At 33.8% G+C, this 24936-nt stretch overlaps 1 protein-coding gene across 1 annotated transcript in view; it reads right to left on the minus strand.

Annotated features, from left to right (window-relative positions):
• The window catches only part of LOC145692677 (uncharacterized), a 1521027-nt gene that overhangs the window by 747545 nt on the left and 748546 nt on the right, over positions 1-24936 (minus strand). Inside the window, exons 200-205 of the mRNA XM_081768059.1 lie at positions 24740-24793; positions 20379-20432; positions 19457-19510; positions 16945-16998; positions 16157-16210; positions 10005-10049 (exon numbers count right to left, since the gene is read on the minus strand). Of these exons, the coding sequence (XP_081624185.1) occupies positions 10005-10049; positions 16157-16210; positions 16945-16998; positions 19457-19510; positions 20379-20432; positions 24740-24793 (315 nt within the window). The remainder of the gene's footprint in view (positions 1-10004; positions 10050-16156; positions 16211-16944; positions 16999-19456; positions 19511-20378; positions 20433-24739; positions 24794-24936) is intronic.

Below are 24936 nucleotides of genomic sequence, written 5' to 3' on the forward strand. Positions count from 1 at the left end.
GAGGTTCAATGCCGCGTTCACAAAAGCTCACCACTGACTTCTATCCTTAGCTAACTGCATCCAATCTCTGCGAGATCCATCTTAATATTGTCCTCCCATCTGCGCCTAGGTCTTCCTAATGGTCAATTTCCGATTGGTCTTACAATCAAGACTTTGAAAGCGTCTCTACTTTCTTCCATTCTAGCTACATGACCCGCCCATCTAAGCCTCCTAGACTTGACGACCCTAACAATGTTGGGTAAACCATATAAATTATGTAGTTCATCGTTATGAAGTTTCCGCCATTCCCCATTCCCGTTCCTCTTGGGTCCGAATATTCGTCTCAGGATCTTGTTCTCAAATACTTTCAGTCTATGTTCTTCCCTCAGAGTAAGTGACCATGTTTCGCAGCCATACAGAACAACCGGCATGATTATTGTTTTGTATATTTTAAGTTTCAAATTCCTCGACAGAATTCGCGACGACAAGAGATTTTGAACCGAATAGTAACACGAATTCCCTGCTTTTAGTCGACATTTAATTTCTCCGTGAATATGATTTTCCTCTGTTAATATTGATCCTAGATATTTGAAAGTATCCACTTTATCAAAAGTATTATTTAGTATTTTAACGCATCCATAATTTGCTGTATTCCGGTCCGGACGCACTTCCATGTATTTAGTTTTCTCTGCATTTACTTCTAAACCCATGTCAATGCAAGCGTTTAATAAGATCTCTGCATTTCTTTCTATTGTTCTCCTATCATCCCCTATTAAATTTACATCATCAGCATATGCCATAACCTGGTGAATACCGTTCAACCCTAAGCCCTGGTTGCTATCTTTGATTTTCCTTATAGCGTATTCCAAAACGAAGTTAAATAATAATGGCGACAACGCATCTCTTTGTTTCAGGCCATTTTCGACGTGAAAGCTCGTGGACAAAAAATTTCCTACCCGGACTTTTCTTTGAAATTCATTTAAACATATCTTAATTAATCTAATTAGCTTTCTCGGTATTCCAAGTTCTGCAAGAACGTTGTATAATGTTTCTCTCCTAACCGAGTCGTAAGCCTTTCTAAAATCAATTAATAGTTGATGTACCGGGCTATTGTATTCCCACTTTTTTTCGAGTATTTGGCGAATGGTAAATATTTGGTCGATAGTTGATCGATTTCGTCTAAATCCGCACTGATAATCTCCAATAATTTCATCTGCATATAGGGTCAGTCTTGCTAACAGAATATTTGAAAGGATTTTATAGGATGTTGACAGAAGAGAAATGCCTCGATAATTATTACAGTCATTCATTCATTCATTCATTCATTTATTTGCCTGTTTCATTAGCTTACAAAGCATGAGAAATTCTCATGTAAGCATTACAGTTGTCAGAAAGAAAGAAAAAAAAAAAACACAATATTGTTAAGTACCAGAGGTATACATCATACATCTTTCTAAAATATAAAACCACATAAATAGGATACACTAAGTATAAAACATGACAATTTACATCTAATTAGGTAAATGTTTGTACCACACCAGGCATGTACTCACGGGTAAGTATCTGTTACCAACTCTTCAGTTAATGAGTCATTTAAATATTCTTTAATTGTATAATAGCACTTTTCAGTGAGTAGATTATATAAAGTCTTACCAAGAATTGAAACATTGGTCATATTTTTCAAGTACAGAGGAAGTTTATTATACAATCTGACACAATTCATGTACACGGTTTTGCTTATATTAGCATATTTTTGATGCATCACAAATATGTCACTACCTTGTCTTGTATTATGGCTATGAACATTTTTGTTAAAGATAAAAAGATGCTTGTTTTTCACAGTAAAAAGAATAGATTTATAGATGTATAAGCTGGGGAGTGTTAAAATTTTTGCTTCTCTGAAAACCTTTTTACATGTCGATTTTGTGGGTAACCCAAATATTATTCTAATCGCTTTCTTTTGCAATCGGAAAGTGCTTAAACTATTTTCAGCAGATCCCCAGTGTATTATGCCGAAGTTAATTAATGAATTAAACTTGGCGTAGTAAAAGCTGAGAAGTGCTTCTCTCGATACAGTACCTTGAAGTTTGTATAAGGCAAAACACACGCTACTTAGTTTCTTGTTTAAAGTGGAGATATGAGCAGACCATGAAAGATCATCACTTATGATTACACCTAAAAGCTTTGTTATGCAAGAATATTGGAGTAAGTTAGAAGATATTTTTATTCTAGGTGATATACGCGGTTTTCCTGGAAAATGAAAATGTAAGAGAATCGACTTATCATGATTTATAATTAACCTATTCGCTGTTAACCATTTTACTAATTTGTCCGTAAAAATGTCAGATTTCTTCTCAACTTCTTCTATTGATCTTCCTGATATTATCATACTGATGTCATCAGCATATAGAATACATTTTGCTGGGTGCATAAATTCTAACAAGTCATTTATATATATCAGGAAGAGAATAGGACCCAAAATGGAACCTTGAGGAACACCTCTAATTACAGCTGATAAAGACGAACAAGTTGTTTGAAACCCATCTGCAGCTAATTTTGATATTTGTACCGCTTGTTGCCTACTGGATAAATAAGAGAGAAACCAGTTGTGAGCTACTCCTCTAATACCATAAGCATACAACTTGCTTAAAAGAATAGCATGATCAATTGTATCAAAAGCTTTGGATAAGTCGATGAATAGACCAACAACATATTTACTGTTTTTTAATTGAAGAGCTATATTGGACATGTAATCAAACAAGGCTGTTTCAATACTTTTCTTATTTTGGAAGCCATGTTGTGATGGTGATAGTAAGTTACATGACTTCAAAAAATTGCAGAGTCGTGACTTCATCACATATTCAAAAATTTTTGAAAACGTGGAAAGAATGGAGACTGGGCGATAGTTTCTTACATCATGCATACTCCCCTTTTTATGGAGAGGAATTACTTTTGCCACTTTTAACACTGATGGAAAATATCCTTTCTCAAGAGATAGGTTTACTAAATAACAGAGATGATTTACAATGAAAGGAAAACAAAATTTAATAACAGTCACTGGAACTTCATCAAAACCTGAAGATCCCGAATTAGACATCCTACTCAATATTTTCCATAACTCCTCTACTGTTGTTGGAGTTAAAAAAATCGTATGTGAATGCATTGGAAATTTCATCGAGTCGTCATAACTCGCTTGTATGGGGTCAGGTAATGGTACACTATCTAGAAAATAATCATTGAAGACATCTGCAATCCGCTTAGGTTCTTTAATAATTTCGTCCCCAACTTTAACGTACTCAAAGTCGTTCTTTTTGTTGTTTGTTCCACCATTTAATATTTTCCACATAGTTTTAGCTTTATTAGTAGAATTAAGTATTGTGGAGCTATTTGATAGTAATTTAGCTGTTTTAATTACTCTTCTGTATATTTTTCTGTACTTAAAAATATAATTTCGAAACCTGTGAGGAAGTGATGTATTTATTTTGAGTAATCTGTTATATCTAAATAGGTTACTTTTAGAAATTTTAATGCCTGTAGTTAACCACGATTTAGTGGACGACGTCCGGATTTTACGAGTAACTTTTGGAAACGCCATATTGAAGTAATGTAAGAAAGTTTCAAAGAAGTATTTAAACTTACATTGAGTGTCAGACGTATTATACATGCCATTCCAAGACTCGTGAGAAAGCAAGAAATTTAGATATTCCATATTATGACTGGAGAAAATTCTCTTTGTAACTGTGTATACTTTAGACTTAAGAACAGTGGTATTGTTTAAAGTGATTTTTAAAATAATCGCATCATGATCAGAGAACCCGGGATCAAATACTTCAAGGTTATAGGAAAATTGGTTTTTACTAATGATGAACTGATCTAGCGCACTTTTATTATGACGTGTCGGTACATCCACTAGCGCTTGGAGATTGTACACATTCAGCAGATCTCGTAGATCGGATTTCTTTTTTGCTTCCACTATCCAATTTACATTAATATCACCACAGATGATTATTTTTTCAAAGTCTTTTCGTATGAAGTGCAAAAGACTTTCGAGTTTCTTTAAGAAAACAGTAAATATGCCGGATGGCGACCTATAAATGCATATAATACAAATGTTAACACTTGGTAATTTAACAGCTACAGCTTCAAAGTCAAATTCACAGGTGAATTTTGTAATATCTATTTCAGAAGCTTTTAGACTGTTGTGAACAAAGATGCATACACCTCCACGTTCGTGTGAAACACGAGAGAATTTAGTGATAAGATTAAAGTTTTCAAAATTGACCTCCTTAATAAGTGTATCATTTAGCCAATGTTCACCAAGACAAATAACCTTACATTCTTTCAAATCATCATCTAAAAGTACATCAAAGTATTCGAGTTTATTCTGGATCCCTTGTACATTCTGATGAAAAATACTTATTGCATTAGCTATGTTGGGTTCGGATTTTTCATCTGGTGTGCTAAAAAAGTTATATTTTTTACGCTATTTTGTCCGGCTGCTAACGATACTGTATTATCATTGCTAAGACCTGTACGGGGGAAAGTAAGAGGAATGGGATCCCTGTTCCTGTTCTGAGCCTTAATCATATTACTTAAATTTTCACATACATGACGCTTTCCTAGATTATTCAAATGTAAACCATGATGGGTATGAAATTCTCGTGGAAGACTACTTACATCTAATACCTGTACATTTTTAAAACGACTACAAACTTTACTAATGATGCTATTTGTTTTATGTACTTCTGAGTTAACACAAGAACTATTCGATAGATCATGCCGGTGTGGCAGATTAACTACTATTACATTTGTATGAGTAAGAGTGCTGAGTGTAGTCTTCAAAAACGGACAGCATCTTCAGACTCATTTTTCGACACATCATTAGTGCCTCCTATAAGTACAACAGTATCAGTATCTGAGAATGATTTCTGGTCCACACATGAATTTATAACGTTATTTAGTTTTGCACCAGGCTTAACAATACCTACTACGTTCATATCATCACACTCCTGCATTAATCTGGAAGCAAGACCACGACCGTGACTATCTCCTACAATGAACACCTTCCCTTGCACTTTTTTTACCCGATTTACTGTAGTTGAGTTTCCATTTTCAACACCAAAACATGACTTACTGCTTGAATCCTGTGACGGAAATCTTGGTCGATCCTGCTGGTTTAAACGATCTTCACGTCGCACTTGAATAGTCCTATTTCCTAGGCTAACTTGCTTTACACTGTCACACTGGCCACTTAACTCACTGAATCTGTTTTTTGTTTCAATATTATAATCGTATTGTAGACCTGACACTTCATTACCCAGTAGTTTACCCTTAGTATTTGAGTTGCACACAGTGTCGTGTCTTTGTGCAGCTTTGACACTCCATTGGCAATTTGCTCTTGCACTTGCGTTGTGGATAGGACTACAAATGATTTTCGGAGGGCTAGTATTTCTACTATATTGTGATTTCCAACTGGAAAAAGATGGTATCCTCCCGCTGTTATTAGATTCACTAGTAGCATTTGGGACTTCGGCCGTACTCCTTACGATGTCGCTCCAGGTCTTTCTATTTTGCCTTGTACTAAACGATTCTTGACCCAATTGTTGAAATTGATCTTGGCGTTGCAGTTGCTGGATATCTTGCGCTAAGAGTTCGACAACTTTACGTAATGAATGTAGTTCCTCAAGAAGATTTGAAACAAACTCAGTTGAAATTGCTACCTCACTAACTTGATTGTCATTTGTTTTTTCGCAGCTACTACACGACATGCAAGACCAGCTTAAAATATTGGAATTTTTGTCAACTGCACTGCACTTGCCAAAATGAAAGAACTCCTTGCATCTTTCACACTTTATGCCGTTTTTCAATACTCTTTTACATTTACTACATTTAGTATTAACTGTAAAATTACCTGAAATATGGGACCCATTAATACTGTCCAACACACTATCCGCCATCTTGGCTGAGTTTCTGTCGCCTTTCTTGTGGGTTGGAACAATGATTGATTCTTTCCACTCTTGTGGCAATTCTTCCTTGTTCCAGATAAGGAGAATGAGTTTGTGTATCTTGTTCCACAATTTTTCGCCTCCAGCTAAAATTAACTCAGCCGGAATTTCATCTACACCCGGAGATTTGTGTTTCTTTAATTTCTTTATAGCGGTTTCCACTTCTATTCGGTTGGGTTCTGGAATATACGGTTCTGCGGTGTGTATCTCTTTTTCTCCACGAACACTAGTTTTTGGTTGCGTGTTAAGCAAATCGTCAAAGAAATCTTTCCATCTATTTAAGATGCTATCCGTGTCAGTGAGAACTGTACCGTCAGATTTCTTTAATATATAAGCACGAGGTGGATAGCCTTTCTTAAATTCGTTGATTCCCTTATACATGTCCCGTATGTTTTTATTTTTACTATTATCTTCAAGTTCCTTAATTTTAGCTTTCAGAAAATCGCGTTTCTTTGTTCTAAAAGTTTTGGAAGTTTCCCGCCTGATATCTTCGAAATTTTGTGTAGTCATTTCATTCGGATTTTGTAGCCACCGTAATTTTTCCTGTTTTCTCTTCTCTGCTAGTTTTATGCATTCCTGGTCGAACCATGGTTTGTTCCTACGTATTTCCGCGTGTCCCAATTTTTCTTTTGCTGAAATTTTAATGCTATCTCTAATTTCAATCCAGTTATCCTCAACGCTAGTGCACTCCGAATCTTCTAAAGCCGAAAATCTATTCGAAACTTCAATCTGATATTCCTCTCTTACCTGGCTCTCTTCTAATTTCTTTAAATTGAATCTCTCCGTTTTCGGAAAATGAATATTACCTTTATTCAACGATAACCTCTCTCGTATTATCGCTGCTACCAGGTAGTGGTCAGTGTCATAATCAGCCCCTCTAAACGACCGGATATTAATTATGCTAGATTGCCTTATTCTATCTACTAAAACGTGATCAATTTGATTATGTGTTTTCCCGTCTGGTGATGTCCAAGTGTATTTATGAACGTCGTGATGTGGGAATTTTGTACTTTTCACGATTAGGTTTTTGGATGTTGCAAAGTTCACGAGTCTAACACCGTTGTCATTACTTTCCTTATGCAGACTTTCGTTCCCTATAATCGGTTTGAAAATATCCTCTCGTCCTACCTTCGCATTGAAATCCCCTAATAGAATTTTCATATGGTATCGCGAGAGTTGGTCAAATATCCGTTCCACTTCTTCGTAAAAACTGTCTTTTATATCGTCATCCTTATCTTCTGTTGGGGCATGTACATTTAAAACAATAATATCACACCACCGTCCCTTAAGAGTAATAAAAGAAAGTCTGTCAGTAACAAATTCAACCCGTTTAATTGCTGGTAATATACGTTTATGAACGAAAAACCCTGTTCCTAACTGGTGATTTTTATTTCGTTCCCCGTAAAAGAACGTAAAATTTCCGGAATTCTCAGATCCATTTCCTTCCCACCTAACTTCCTGAACTCCTACTACGTCCATCCTGTATTTATCTAACTCCCTCGTTACGGATTTTAACGCGCCTACCCTATAAAGACTCCTAATATTCCATGTTCCAAATCTCATGTCCATTTTCTTTTGCTGAGGTCGTGCCAAGTTATCAGTCCTTGTACGAGGCTTTTGTGAATATTTCTGAACAAATGCTTTTTTTTACAGGATGAGGTTGTTAGCCCTATCCAAACCCCCAAGCTGGAGGACCACTCCTAGTCGGCTGTCCGCGACTGCTTATTCAGTATATTCGCAGCTAACCTCTAGTGGATTTTCTCTATTGATCTTAATTGCTGCAGTTTATTTATGTCGGTCTTCACTGTTACTTAAGGATCTAGACTGGGATCGATGACCATTCTTCATACACGACTAGACCTAATTGAGAACGATATAAGTGCTATGTGTGAAATAGCAATCTTCATGTCGAACTTAAATGTTATTTTCAGTATGAGTTTCCCGAGTGAAGTGGTTACCAAACGAAATATGTAATGGAGCTGAAAGAATTTGTCATCTATCAATGATACTTAACAAGAAGATAGTTATCATACTAAGTGCAAACACTTCCTTTACTGTCAATATGCTGGGAAGCATTAAATGTGTTTACAATTATCTCGACCCTTCTTGTTGTTAATGCAATCATCTAAATTTTCTGTGGTTTCAAGACTTAAAATTTGATATAGCTACATTTATTTGGCTTTACAAAGGAACAATACAATTCTTAAAATAAATCAATATCAGAACCAATTTCCTCATTCTCCTAATAATTTTCTTAGACGTTTTAGAGATACAACCAATACTCACAACAGAACGAAGGGATATGGTCGTTTAAACCCTACATTTTAAAACGATTTTTTAATCTATGTATAATTTTGTAATGACATATCACCTAAGTTTCTCAAGACTAGGATTAACATTTTTTCTTAGAATTAATTGTTCATAACTGAGCATAACATATATGCAAAAACTAATTTTTTTTTCGAAGTAGTCCGAGATAATTGTACTCGTGAGTAAAATATATTATTGTCAAGAAAGGCAACTTCCATTTTCAAAGAATATCAATTATATACACTGAAAATTCAAAAATAGAAAAATAAAAAAAACGCCTTCTATCAAACAGAGTTGCCGCATGAAATGACAGTGTAAGTAGACTACCCTTGCATTGGAATGCAGTTTTATGTTACTAATAAAATATGGCAGCGTTAACACATTTATACAATTTTAAAACAGATTTTGAAGCTTAAAGAATCGATTTATATTGGCATTAGTTGCATACGGATAGATTCTGATTGCATATTTTTTGATACAAATACTTGACTTCTGCTCTTGAGGCATCCCTTTGTTCATTTTCGGAAAATTACCCAAAAGTTAAAAGTCCCGCCTAAAGTCAGGGAAACCGTCAGAACCAGTTCAAAAGTGTGTTTTCTTATGTCAAATGGCATGTTCTTTCAGAATGTAAAATTATGTTTTTGTAAAATAACAAATGTGTATGTAATAGTCGAAAACAAGTTTTTATAGGGGAAGTCTTATATTTTTCAGCGGTACAGTACATGAAACAAGACATAGCATGGTGTTGGGTCAACGCGGGCGTACTGAAAGTGTCTGCTCCCCCCACACGAATCAGTAGAATAAAACGGACGACAAAGTGAGCGTCAACTAGAGAGCTTTTAATCCGTATTATGGTGATGTTGCTCTCATGATCCGGAGACAACATTCGGGTAAGTTCACAACATGCGGAAGAATCCTCGGGAAGCAGGAAGAAGAACCAAGACTAGTAAGTGTGACACAGGACTTTGATGTTCTCTACAGTATTGTTTTGGGAATGAGGCTACGGAATACTGGAACACAAAATGTTATGGAATACTGGCACGTGACACACGCATTTATATGAAAGTTTGTTGCTAGGATAGATTATGTGCAAACAAATCATCTTGGACTCCAAGCAGATTAAGATGAATTAGGTGATCTAAAAATATCTCATATTCTCTCATGGATTGGAATCTCTATTTCAAATTAGATTAATATGTAATGTAAGGATTAGGTTGGGGCACTATTTCTAACAGAAACTCTACTGTGGAATTCGCAAGTGTAAGGAAATAAACATCTCATATATAATACGCGTGTTTATGTTTGGTTTTGTAAAATCGTTAAACCTAATTCGGAGGTAAGGACGCACGCACATGAAAGAGGAGCTTCCTCAGTTATGTATGTGTAGAATAATAATAATAAATGGTATAGTCGCAGTTTATACGTTCCACTTACAAATCATATATGAACTTAAGATTTAGTTTTTAAATATTTGGATAAGTTACAATTATTCATATTTGTAATGTATTGTTCATATATATGGGGAGAGTTCCGAACCACAGATAATGATGTGCGAAGGGTATTTGGTTTCTTGACGACTGTCAACTACGGTAGTGGTTTTACAGTATACTGATTTATATGTTTCCGTATTTTGTGCTGAAATTTAAAAGATAAGAAAACACATAATATTCTTTAACCACATTTTTTTGGTTTAATTTATAATTTTCTCACCAGGTTTCTGCTCTTCAGAAGCTATGGTCGAGGATTCTACTTGTCCTGTAAGAAAAATAAAATTACCTAAATATAAAATCGATGTAATATAATACTAATATAATTTAAAGTATAAACTTAGCAATCATCATTAAAAATGCCTACCTTTATATGGAAAACTCTATTAGGGAGGAATAATTATCCTCAACCTATGTTTGCTACTGGTTCTGGCAGATGACGTGCCTCAAAAGGTAAAACGTTTCATGTTTCTTAGATGATTTTTATCTAAGCGTAACATATTGGATATAGTCCATAAATTATAGACTTCCTAATATACTTTCTCTTTCTCCTTCCACCATACTCTGTTTCATTTCTCTCATAGTACAGTTTTTCCTCAGACTATACCAGTGCCAGATTTCTGCCTTATGAGTTATTACTGAAGTGCTTTATTTATTTCATATGCCTGACATTCGATATTTGTTTTTCGTTATACAATACTTTGTTTCCTTTGCCACATTCATTCCTATGAACTCCTGCCTTTCTTGTCGCTTTCGCCTAGTGCACATGTTTCTTCCTCATATACCGCAATATTACATATAACATAGTTTTGTGAATCATTTTCTTAACTCTTATAGTCAGAACACAGAAAAATAGAATCTTCTTGACTCCAAATCTACCTTGAAACCTGCATATTTTCGTTAATTCACATTTGGATTTCATGTCTTCACTAATAATTACCATTCGTGTAGAGGATAGTAGTCACATGTTCTAGTATTTTCCATTATGTCTAAACTTCATGTAGACAAATGTTTGAAAATTACCATTGTTTTTTTTTCTGTAACGATCTGCTTCATTCCATAACTGTGTAACTTTCCTCTAGTGCTCCAATCATCTAATATTTTTTCTAGAGATTTCCCAACAAGAATCATATCACCTAATCACCGCCTAAATCTAATCTTTCCACCTTCTGTCATAATTTCGTCCCTCTTATGCAGGTCTTTTTTCTATAAATATTCAAGATATATTTAGTTAAAGATCTTGAGAGTGAACATTATTTTGGAGATTTTTTTCAAATGCGTTATTGTCTACAATTTCCACTCCTATCTAAACCTTACTTGTTCTTTCTTAAATGTCTTAGGTTCTTCTGATACAACCTGATATTCTTTAAAACGTCCTTCAGTAATTTCGACTAGAATCGTTTTTTTATCATTAACCACTGCACATCTCTCCGTCCTATCTTTCGGAATGTTTAGCCGATTATATTTAATAAACCAAAAAATGTATTGTACTGATATGTTCCCAAATCTAAAACTATCTTCTAGTATTTCTGATTTCTTTTCTAAACAGCGTTGTGCACAGTAATCACAGAATAATTCTTACTCCGTTGTGCTAATAGTTACGTAGTTTTCTTATGTATGAGTGATTTATTGGCAAACTCTTATCTTTGTTGTTTGCAAATAATATTTAGAAAATCTGGATCTCAATATATTTCATTATAGAATCGAAATGGTCATTTTATTTTTTCTCCATACACTATAATAAATTTGAGCATTCCTTGTGAATACACATATAATGTGCAAATCATTTTTTGCAGAACACCCTGGTCCGAATCTCATTGGTGGGTCATGTTGTTTGGATTCCAGATTAAGTTGTTGATGTACTGTTCATTTAACAATTCTGCTGGAAAAGTACCGTATCCTAACCTATCATCTTAATAAATTGGATTGCTGAATAATTCGTTTTCTTTTATTTTTACTTTGTTACCTTGGAATCATGTTCCTCAAATTCGTTGAGAAGAATGGTAAATATTACATTAGCCTTGTCTACTGCATTTCCTTGTGCATTTAGCCATCCCGAATCTATCCTTTCTCGCATCAAAGTCATTCAATATTATTTTTTATCATTACAAGTCTACATTTGTTTACTGCGTCTACCTTTTAACACTTTTTTCTACTATTATGAAAATATATTATTGTTCCAAATCTCGTTTCGTTAATCTCTTTCACGTTTTCTTATAGTATCCACCATTTTAAATTGTAGTAAGTTATTATATTATCTAACATATAGCTTTTTTCCTGTAATGTCTCAATTGCTTTGAACTTATTATTTTATTGAAATTATTTCATTCCTTGTATGTTTTTTGCCTTTCTTTGCGTTAACAGTTTTCACGGTTCCTCTTCATCATATTCAAAAGTTAGGTCTTATATGAGACAACTGTAACATTTTCATTAAAACATCAAAAAAATGAATATCAATGGAAGTGTTAATTAAATAGCATAATTATCTAATTGTCTTTACATGTCTCATTAAAAACTTAATAAAATTACTTCTAGATCATTTTGCAAATGTGTTTCACAGACTACACGGCCACTTTGCGGATTACAGTATGTTTCAAGGTAAATGCATGGTTCAATTGGTTTAAGTTGTTGTTATTAGGAATCATTTTCAGTACGATGTTTCATGACAAATGAATTACGGAACTAATCGGCTTAGAACCACATTTACGATTCTTGTTAATCACAAAAATTCATACAATATGTTCACAAACATCTTTCTTCAATAAATATATCGTGAAATCGAAAATGTTACTTTCCCTTTTTGCTGCAAGTGACTTAATTAAAAACTTTAATTAAAATTTTTGATATCTTCCTAAGTAAGAGTTTCAGCTAGTAGAAAATATTTGCAGAGCCGCCCACAGGGGGGATGTATGGCGCAAGCTGCGCCATTGAGAAAAATTTTGGGGGGATTTTACTTACTTTCGAACTAGCAATTTTACTGTCGAAATAGCATTAAAACACGATTTTGAGAAGCTAATTTTCAAAAATTTTCCGGGGTGAACCTCCCTACCGTGTTGTCTGTTGAAAATTATAAAGTAGTTTGACATAATTGTGAGCTAGGGGTAACCATACAGACAACAGCCAAGTTTCAAATCTAAATTTGAAGTGAGTCAGTGAGTGTTTGTAACTGTTGTCCACCAGAACTTGGCGCCTATTTTTGTGATTTCAATTCTTTTTAAGGCCACTCGTACTTGGCTCTTTTACAGGAATGTTTTTTGTTGGATATCACTTCCTTTTGTAGGCTAATTTCGAGGATAACATTTTCTTTTGGTATCAAACACAATAACTTGTAACTTGCGTCTTACTTTTCATGTACAAGGGAATTATATCAATATTTTGTAAAGAAAAAATAATACTACTAATTGTAAAAAAAGAATACCTGTGCTATACACAGTGTGTAGAAGTTTTTATACCCTTCAATATCCTTATAGAACATATTTAGTATTGTACACTACCAGGACTACTAATAAAAGTAATGCCATTTTTATAATTACTACTGTCCCTACTACTACTACAAGCATTCTATAATACTACTACAGGAAATAAAAACAACAACAAAAATAACAATTACTAGTACTATAAAAACTACTCCTACACTGGGCAATTGTTTTTAGAGGACTTGAGTTTTGAGGAGGGAAGAGATTATTAGTTTTTGGGGGGAGTGCGCCATCAGCTTTGGAGGGGATGGGCACCCCTGAATATTTGTATATTAAATGACATAAAATGGTCCAGAACCCGAATTGCAAGATCGGAGCCTATTTGTTTTTACTTTAGTAATTTACTTAGGTATTTCAAAGATGCAGAAATACAAGAGCAAAAATAGGAACGTGTTTGATTGGACCTCCTATTTGTAAAACAAATTGTCCATTTATCAGGCTTACTTGCAACTTCGTAACTTTAATTTGATTTCAATTCCTCAAAACTAAAACTGAATTCGCATAGCATAGGGCCGTGGTAGCTCAGTGGTAGAGCGTTCATCTCTGGTGCATAGGGTAACGCGTTCGATCCCAGCTCCCGCCAAGTGAACTTCGTGGTGGACAAACATCGTGTGCGTGGGTTTCCTGGGGGTTCTCCCGTTTCCTCCCACTTTCCTCATTCCACTATTTCATTCATTTCTCATCATCACCGTCTCCTTTACCCTAGCCTAATCGTGAGACGTAAAACTCAAAAATTTCCTTTCAATTCATTTTCATGACTTTGCATAACGAATACTGACCATTATTATTACTAGGGCAACTACAAAGCATAAAAAGCAGTAAAAAAGCATAATGGAAATTTTCACCTATGGCTGTACTATATCTGTGATTTTGACCGCTTTATATATCCAAATTTGCTAATCCTATAAGCATAATAAAGCATAATTTACAGAAATAAAGCATAATGTTTAATGATTTTTATTCGAGAGCCTGTGTATCTGTATACAATAAATAAACATTGTTAAAATATTTTATGTAAAAGAAAAAGTGATCAACAAAGGCTGCTTAAATAAAAATGCAGAAAATGAGGTCGTATTGATGTAATTTTTAGTGGGAAAATGAACAGTTTCATATACATTTTCATTGCTTCTGCAATAAAAGCTAGTAAAATAAAACAAATAAGTAATAGAAATGGGTAAAAATAAAGTATAATTTAAGGAACAGCATATTAAGGCATAATTTAAGAAAAAGCATAATAAAACATAATGTAAGAAAAATGAAGCATAATGTACATAAAGTTGCTTTGTAACTGTACCAAAATTTTGCTTAAAATATTTTTCGTATAAACGCAAATTCTGCGTTAGTGCGTTATGTGACGTTCATCTGAATTTGTACACTTTTTGTGGTATATGTTTCTCACTGATCGTGCTGCCGCCTGGTGGTGCTAAAAGACAGGGTAGAAGAAGAGGAAAAGGAAAGAAATGAGAGGCAATAGTTAGTTTTTCGATGTAAGTGTGTGTGTGCATAGAATGACTCGACAAAAATTCTAGAACAAAGTCGAGCCTAGAGCCCAATACACTTTGAAAATATATAGATATAATATACTTTTTTAAGAAACTTCGATATTCGTAAAACCACGTAAACAATCAGTAAAAATAGTGTTATTGATGTGGATGTTTTTGTGATATTTACGTAAGTCGTCGTCAAAGTAAATCAGCCCCAAGTAATATTTTATAACGATAAGGGGGCGTGATGGAGATTACGAGTGAAACAAAGGACTTCGCAAGTGGCACTTGAAGGTAATGGACTCATGATTACCGACTAAAGTAAAAATGTTTGAATAACATAGTTCCTTCAACAGTAGTTGCATCATAATGATGTTATTACGTCAGTCAGGAAAGACTGCTACATAAACTCTTAAATTTGGAAGAAAGGACAATCTTTACAAGATTATTCCGGATTCGTAGTGTGTCTACCAAAATGTGATTACAGTATAAGGCGCCACGACGAATTAGAACTATTCTTGTAAACGATATCAAAACGTTTTTACGAACTTGCTACGTAATTGGGGCAATATATTCAAAATAATCAGTGTGTTACAGGTATGTTTAATTATTGAATAAATGGCACTCTAATGTTTAGATTTGTTTGTTTTCTCTTTTTCTAGATTGCATGACGAAGTAAGATTATGGTTGTTATGTCACTTATGTCTAATCCATGAAAGTAGGTGATGTTCTCATCTATTTTTCATAACACGCCTTAGGTCTTCGACCAGGTGATTCCGTCCGAATCTGGACCAATACGGTGAGGTGTGTCGCGCCTTCCTTAAACGATTGTCGCGCCTTCCTTAAACTTTCTGAACCCACAAATAAAATAGTGCAAAGCTATATTATTTGAGGGCGAAGAGTAGAGAGTTCTCTGCGGTGGCCGGTTGAGGATGGTGTGTACCGGGCAGCGCTGTGCTGTACCGTAATAGCTTCTCCTAATTATTACTTTAAGCAATCCATTTATATTATTTTGTTAGCCTCTCCTGAAATTATTGCTGACAATGCCAAAAGGTATTATTTCTCAAACGAATAGGATTACATGATGCTTCCTCTTTAATGAATACTTTGATATGAAAAGCAATACAAAGGATATGTTTATTAAAATTTATAAAAAAAAATCTTTTGAAAATATAAGAATTTCTTATTATTTATGAGAATCTTGGAATCCTACAAATTATTTTGTGTATTGTGGTTAAACGAAGAAAGCTGAAGATGTTTCTGGTAGAGTGGTTAAACCATATAAAAATATATACTCACAGATACTATATTTGAAATATATTTTACGTAACAATATCGCCGTGTTGCAATCTCAAACAAAACGACATACAACATTGTTGAAAGTATTTAAGAATTTTTATTTGTAATTTTCTTACCAGGAAGAACAGGTTTTTGTTGTTCAGGAGCTGTAATTGGTTGTCCTTCTTGCCCTGGAATGAAGTAAAATTAATTGCATTTTAATGAACAGTTAGCACGCAAATAACACCAAAAGTACAAATTTAGCATTCATCATCAGAAAAGAATGTATTTATTCTTAATAAATCTATTACAAAAAATAATCATCCTCATCATTTGTTCCTACAAATACTGAGAGATAACCTGCAGCATGATTAAAAACCTGTTGTGAGATTTTTAAATTAGCTCTTCTCTGAACGTAATGAATTTGTCTTTGCCCAATAATTGTAGACATTTTAATATCCTCCCTCTATGTTCTTACATCGCAACCTCTATGACTCCCCTGATAGTACAGGTCGTCATCATATAACCTCCTAACTAGTTCTTGTTTCAATTCTGACTTATTGCTCTTGTATGATGTTTAACCTATTGTTTTTAATACTGAAAATTTGTATTGGTTACAAAGCATTACAAGGAAAATACACCAGATGATGCTAGGACAAAATTTTAAAAATAAATAAGTAAATAAAAGATACATTAATTAATTAAATTTTCCAATCGTTTCAATCAACTAATTTGGATATTGCGGTAATTCTGCAGATAGTTTTGGTAGATTCTATAGATTATTCAGCTCTATATGGTAGCAAATTTAATTTTTCCGTTCATTATTACTTTGTTTACTAATATTCCTGTGAAGAAATTTAGAATATAAGAAAATATAGAATATTGTTTAAAGACATTTAGTTGTTTTTATTACTAATTTTCTTACCGGGGACGACAGGTCTTGGTTCCACAGGAGCTGTAGTTGGTTGTCTTTCTTGCTCTGGAATCAAATAAAATTAATTGCGTGTTTATTAAAACTCAAATATGTAAATAAAATTCTACTTTCCGCCTTTTTCATTACACCAGTAGACGCGAGATGCCCTGGTTGCGGCGTGTAAAACAAGCGAGATAACTTGCAAAATACTTGTTTTTTGTACGTAAAAAGCGACTTTAAGAAAATAAATTAGTTTTTATAATAATTTGATGTTCATTTTTTAAAAATTAGAATGGAATGTACAATTGATGTTAAGAAGGAAGAGTGTTCTGATTTCAAATTAAGTAAACAACAAGATCCTGTATTGTTTAAAAAAAATACAGAGATAAAAAAGTAATCACAGCTATTCAGTGTGTCATTCATCACATATTGTAATGTCTTACTTTCAATTTGATTATTATATTACTTTTAATGTGATATACACAATCATTACCTAATTTACCACGCAGAAGTAAAGCTAGAGTTGGATTTTGAGAGGGGTAATCAGGCACTGGTTTTGGTTACTACTATATTTGGTTACATGTTTTAGACTATTTCTCCCCAAAAGGTCTTTTTTTTATATTTTAATAGAGGTTAAAATCATACGAACGCATCCCTAGGTACGGCAGTATTTCCAATATACAGATATGTAGAGAGAAATATATTGCAGGTAGTTTCTACGTCTGCATAAAGTTATACTTTAGACAATGATATATCAAATTACACTAACGTTAGAAATTTGTACCTATTTCGGGTTCGAACTAATAGGTAACACTTTCTGATGAGGCCCGTAGTCAACTCCGAAAGTTTGGTAGACCATAAAGAAGTTACGGAGCACTTGAAAAAATTAGAGGGCGAGTCTTACTTTTCTTTATATTAACCATAATGATACATTACAAGTTTTGGGCCGAGGACAATTTAGTGAGGCTTGACCCTTATACCAAACGTGCAGCTGCGGGTTTTGGTTCTGCTTCGTCCTTGCCACTGTGCTTCCTCTAGTTCTCAACTGACACATATTCAACTATTATTGACACGAAAATCAGAGAAGAGAATTTGAATAATGACAACAATTATAGTCACATTATCAGACACGTACCGCACTGACAAGAATCCTGCAAAACTCAACCAACCACTTTTAATGCTCGAATGTTAGTGACAACTGCATCGCAGGCGATAGAAACCAGTGAGTGTGCGGTGGGAATTCTTTAAATAATAAGAGAATCGATCAAAGATATTTCATACAGACTTAAAGAAACAACAATGTCGCACGCAGTGCGGCAGCACGCCCTCCAGAACGTTACAGCACAAGTTGTAATCATCATTATAAACGAACGTATATAATCATATAAAGAGTAATATTGGAAATCAATCATAATTCCCATTCACTGGTTGCTAACCTGCGGCAAAACTAAAGCTTCTAAGGTTTTGAGGTTCTTAGATAATCTCTTCTCTGAACGTAACAAATTTATTTTCGTTACAGATTACAGCTCACCATCTGTAGACATTTTTTTTAGCATTCTGACTCTTTGTCCTCCGAGCCGTACACTCTATCAGTCGAACATAATAGACATCTTCTTAAGGCAACCTTGTAACACGTTTTCATTTTTTAAAAGTATTTTTCGGAAATGAATTTTACCTATTATTGCTAATACTGAATATTTGTTTTTGGCTTCCCACAGAGCTAACATTATGCCACATTTCTTATACTTGAATTGAAAACCCCATATCTTTCTTGTCACTCGTACCAAGTGCTTCTGTTTCTCTCTCATAAACTACAATATTAGACGCGAACGGTTTTCTTGCTCGTTATATTCAAAGGCACTCGATATTAAATTATCTTGCCACCAAATACTACCTTAAAATTCCTTTTGTTTTGCTCACATTTCTTATTTACATCTTATGTGTTTTCAATAATAATTGTCATTCATATACAAAATGGTAGTTAGGTAATCTCCGTTTTCCTCTCCTGCTTCTACATTTAATATCAACCTTTGTTTTACAATTATAATTATTTTTGTTTTATAACAATAATTTTGATTGCATACTTCTGCCCGTATTTCATTGCATACTTTGAGCACGCCAGTTACATTCTTTGTTACCCTCTTCTGAAACCATTATTGACAATGCCAAAAAGTATTATTTCCCGAACTGAGCGGATACCATAACATCATACATGTGCTTAAATGTTGTATATTGAATAATAGAGACTTTATATGCAAAGTAAAATATGTTCTTTAAAATGTATATAGAAACATCTTGAAAATATAAGATTTCATTACCATTAAAATTTTTTAGTAGTATAGACTAACCTGGATATTGTAATTGACCTAACACAGTTTGACATGCTTCTGGTAGTTGCATCCAGTATATTGCAGCACTTGCAATATATGATGTATAACAATATCATTCTTTGAAATTTATAATAGAAGAGAAGATAAAATATTGCTTAAATAGAATTAATCGTTTGTATTTCTGATTTTCTTACCAGGACGTATAGGTCTTTCTTCTTCAGGAGCTGTGGTCGATGGTCCTTCTTGACCTGGAACCAAATAAAATTATTGTGTTTAATTTCACACCCAGGAATGAACATAAATTGTAAATCGCAAATTAGAATGCATCATTTTAAAAGAATCTATGTATTCATAAGAAAAGATATATTAGAAAGCAATAATCCTCATCATGTGTTACTGTAAGAACTGACAAATAACCTGCAAAAATAAAACGGTAGTTCTAAGGTTCTTAAATAAACTCTTCTCTGAATCTGACAAATTTTTCTTAATCCACGAGTTTTAGACTTTTATATGCTCTCCCTCTTTTCTTCCCAGCTAAATCTGTCACGAGCCTTTGCTCCTTCATGACCAGTCGGTTAGCGTACGCGACTCTGACGTGGGAGAACTGGGTTCAATTCTCGGTAGGAGCTCATGGTGCGGATCCCACGTTAATCAGTAGCCCCGTTTCCTATAGCCTCGCTGCTGAAAGGAAAGTTAAACTGAAAATCAACTCAACTCTTCACATTCTTGATGGAACAGATATTATTCAAACTTCTCTTCAGTTTTTTTTTCAGTTTTGAGTTATTTCTTTAGTGTTATGTTTTTGAACGTTTATATTGGTAACCAAGAATCGTTGGTAGATACTGCTGGAATTCAAATAATAAAATTTCAAACAAGAAGGTCTTACTAGTTAGTAGAATATTACAATCGTTTCAATCATTTAAGTTGCATATTATTGCTTACCTCCAGATGTTTCCGGTAGAGTGAAAGAAACCATGCAATAGTATGGTAGTTAATCTAATTTTTTCATTATATTAATATTTTGTTTCACAGTGCTTTCGGGCAGACGTTTAAAATAGTATAATACTCATAGTATTGTTTAAACGCATTTGATTGTTTTATGTAATACTTCCTTACCGGGACGTATAGGTCTCTCTTCTTCAGGAGCTGTAGTTGATGGTCCTTCTTGCTCTGGAATCAAATAAAATCACTTGCATTTTTATTAACACTCAGCTATGCAAGTGAATTTTAAAGCAGAAATGTATCGATCATGATAAGAGAAGAATACATGGATTTAAATTCAAAGCGATATTAGGAAATAATAATCACTCTCAACATATATTGATGTTAGTTCTCGGAGGTAAACTCCGGTAAAACTGAAAACTTCTTCTACGGTTCTTATATAATAAGAACCGCATCTTTGAACAGTCCACCAATTGTAAAATGTCAATATTCTCCCTCTACGTCCTCTGAACCGTACCTGCTATCACGTCACCCATAATGGAGGTCCTCCCCAGGCAACTTCTTAACATGTTTTTGTTTCTTTTCTGAGTTATCCCGGAATTGTTCTTTATTTTACCTATTATTACAAGTACTGAATATGTGTTTTTATATTTCGACACAGGTAATATTGTGTGACGTTTGTTACTGTTGTCGCTGGAGATCGTGGATCAAAACCTGTTGGGAGCTCATATTTTTTGAAGCCTAGGTCAAGCTGTTGGTCTTCGTTTGATTCATAGCTTCTGTGCTAAAAATATTTCCAAAACAATCAATCAACTGTTGAAATTTGATTTATGTATTACCAATTTCCGTTCAATTATTTTATCAAATTCATTACGAAGTGTAGTAAATACTTTATTATGTTTTCTCACTTGATCTGATTCTTGACCATTTAACATCCTGACTCTTATAGTAGTCATTGAATATTATTTATATCATCCAGAGATTAGGTTCGTTTGCTGGCTACCTTCCAACTCTTCCCCATGCCCTCCATCCAAGCGACGGTGGATCCCGCTGACAAGTAACGACTTCTCGCCAAAAATTGTCGGGTTCGCAGCGACGATCCACGTTTTGAAAGTTATCTCACCAGGGATAAACCCGCGACGAAAATAAATGAACGACAAAATTATCTTTTCCAGAATATGTTAAATTGCCTGTATGTGTGACGTATTTCCATTAAGATAAGTCTAAAATACTAAAAATTAGTCCGGCGTTGGCTCGAACTGCTACCGTTATGATTACTAGTTCTACCTATGACCTTCAGATTTCGCCACGGATGGGATGAAGAAAACTTCGCTTATTGAGGTATAAATCGTTAAAGTCTTTTTAATTTGGTCACTCAGAGTGTTGCGTTAACTGTGTATATTCGACGATGAGCTTCGAAATCAGATGAAATGCATATCACCAAGTAATTTTATAACAAAATTACGCTCGTCTATTGACTTTATTTCATAGTTCTCCCATATACACTTTCCAATGGTCGGCGACAGTTGCCATGTAAATTCATACAATTTTCCCACTCATCTCAAGCTTGTTTTACTTCATGAGGTAGAGCCAGGGCTCACTCTTGACCCCCGGAGCTCACTTTAGGAACAATTCGTCAGAAACAAATAACATAATAAAGACCACATGCACATTAGTGGCAGTAGTTCGTGTTTGTCCTTTTTGCAATTCTTCGCGAAGAATCGAAGGAGGGCGTACCAAAATGAAGTCCTCGGTTATAGGCGGTTATAATTTCAACACCCTGAATTTAGATGTATGTTTAGTCTCTACGAGACCCTGCCGCCATTGGGATACTAGCAGCAATCTTTTGTTGCCTCGTTACATCAAAAAGGGCAAGTGGTCCACTAGTTGTTGGTGACGTTTACAGCACGGGGCTATTTCTACTATCATCAAAACGAATCTTCTTTGTTTCGAATTTACTTATATTAATTTCATTTACGTTTTTTTATATTTCTTATGCTTTTGTAATTATAGTGCTTATTCTTATTATCTGTTATTCAATACCTCCATTGCACTAACTGCTTTACTTGGAAATTCAATATCTAATTTCTTGTATTTACATGCAATGACCTCTTTATATGATTTCCTGTTCATATATTCCGAAATGTAGTGTTTACCAGAAAAATACTTTATAATTAGTTGTTTTATAAAAATTCAACAATGAATTTAGAAAGAAGATATGTTAAATAGTTCTGAAGATATAGACCAAAACAGATTATAATACACGACAATTCGTAACAAATATTTAATAAAGAATATTTAATAAAGTACACTAAATATATGATTGTCTGAAGTAATAGGAAAACTTCAACTTTCCGAACAGAACTTGTTTCTTAACACAATGTAAAAATAATACAGGTAGTTTTCTTTGATTGCATCAAAAATTCACGGAGGTATATAGACATTTATGTATTTCACCTACAACGTTAAAACCTAGAATGGTAAGTAATTTATTGTATATTCTAGAATAGCATAAGCATATTTTACATAGTGTTAATTGCACGTATCTATAATAGCACGAATTTATTTTTTTTTTAAATTAACTAACAGCAAGAAGTGTGTATGTACATGAAAAGTGCATTTAAATTAATAAAGTTACTTTAACATTTGTTGCAAACCTCTTCAGAAACTGCTATATCAATTTGGAGAGCTACAGCAGGTTTCAAGATGATTCGAAGAATGTATATTCTTTATAATGTTTTATTAATTGTGTAAAGTACCTGAGTCAAAATGGTTCTTATCCATTTACATCAAATCCCAGAATACCGAGAAAAACTGTAGGATCTACGCATTTTTAAGAACTGGAAATATTTGAAGACGTTCAAGTTTTCACATAACCATATTAAAATATTCCCAGTTCTAGCAAATATTCCCAGTTCCCGAAACAAGCAAATACTACATTTTTCTACGTTTTCTGGGGTTTGCTGTAAACGGAGAAGAGCCGTTTTGGAACTAGACTACTCTTAAGGTTCACACATTACCACTTTAAGCATCAAACTTGTAGTGCTAAAATTATAATACAGTAGCCGCTACTTGATCAAAATGATGCTCCGTTGTTACCCAAAATTCGTCACTTAATAAATCTATTTCCTCCGGACAAGTTTATAATTCTTTCTATCAATACTTTGTACCACAGCTTTAATACGCACTTGCGGTTTACGAATATCTTCTGGTATAGTTGGAAGAGGATCAATACCTATGAAATTTCTTCATACAAGAGAAACGAGGTTAAGTCCGGTGATATTGATGTACAACGAAATCTTATTTATTGTGAGCAACTTGCCTACCCAGTGATGTTATATTATCTCATTGAATTAGTCTTAATATTGAGCTGAAAGCGGAAAGCGAGTACAGCAAAATGATAGATGAAGTTTGCATAATCATTCTCATATTTTGTTATATGGCACTAAGTAGACAGGTAAAAAGATGTCCAGATAGTGTTCTTCTGAAAAGAAGTACACGCTGTAAACTTTGGAGGAAGGAATTGTGAAAAAAAACAGTTTGTATTGTAGGTGAATCAAACACAATTCAATGTTTTGTGAAGCTTCACAATGCCTCAGTTACAAATATTTTGTTATCATTTTAGGTTACATTGAATGTATTCTCAAGGCTGAAACGCACTTTGTTCAGAAAATCATCATCGTCATAGCACAATCTTTGGAGGGACTCAAAAAAGTTTTGTGAGATTTGTGATTATTAGAACATAAAGGTTGTAACAATCGCACAGGAAAGAGATAACTTTTTAACTGATTACGCTTTCGTGTCATATACTTTATCAATACATTTAATGTATTTGGCTAGGTCTCGCTGTAGACCTTAAAAAGGATACTTAGAATTCAAGACCGACAACTGCCTCAAACGTGGAAGACGTACCAGAAGGTTTAGTCATAAAAATGCATTATTTTGTCTTTAATTATGAATACCGCTTCAAACTGCATATCTTTAATGAGAGTTTCTTTTAACTTTTGTAAACATCCACTTTTAACACTCGGAACAGAGCGACTAATGTGAAATTGTAGAAACGAAATGTTATATTTGCACCACATACAGGACTCTCGTAACCCATCACTGTCACTTTCAACGAATTTCGAAATACCAAGACTCTGCTGAAGAAAACAAACAAAAGTTGCTGTATATAAACATAAGTACATAAATACGATTTTAGTGAAATTTGAATAATATAAAATATATAAAATTAAAACTTAATTTACTAAGAAATGTTTAAAAGTGTATAACTAACGTGAATGTTGAATAAAGTTAAATCTTGTTTCTCACGAAGTACTTGATAGAAGTGTGTTTTCGCTAACCAAACATCTTCAGTTATTTAATTTGTTTTGAAAAAGTATAGTTTAATCATTATTTAAATATAATATGTAATCTTACTTTATATTATATTTCTTTACTGTACATGAAATATCTAATTTACAACTACTAAACGATATTTATGAGATTAATTATAAGAAAAGTAATCTATAACAGCGAAGTAAGGAACGAACCAGGTTGCAGAAGTATTTGTTCTTGAGAAGTAACAGATGACGGCCCTTCCTCCCCTGAAATAAACAAAATTTTATTTGAATCTAAAAAAAACAAAACTCCAAGTTAACATGCTAGTGTTCAAAATTGATATTATATGCTATCATTTTCGTCAAGTATTTTTTCTGTCTTGCTCGTAGAAAAATTAAAGATGGTTAGG

Source organism: Thermobia domestica, chromosome 8 (genome assembly GCF_964235325.1).
Source record: "Thermobia domestica chromosome 8, izTheDome1.hap1.1, whole genome shotgun sequence".
Lineage (NCBI taxonomy): Eukaryota > Metazoa > Arthropoda > Insecta > Zygentoma > Lepismatidae > Thermobia > Thermobia domestica.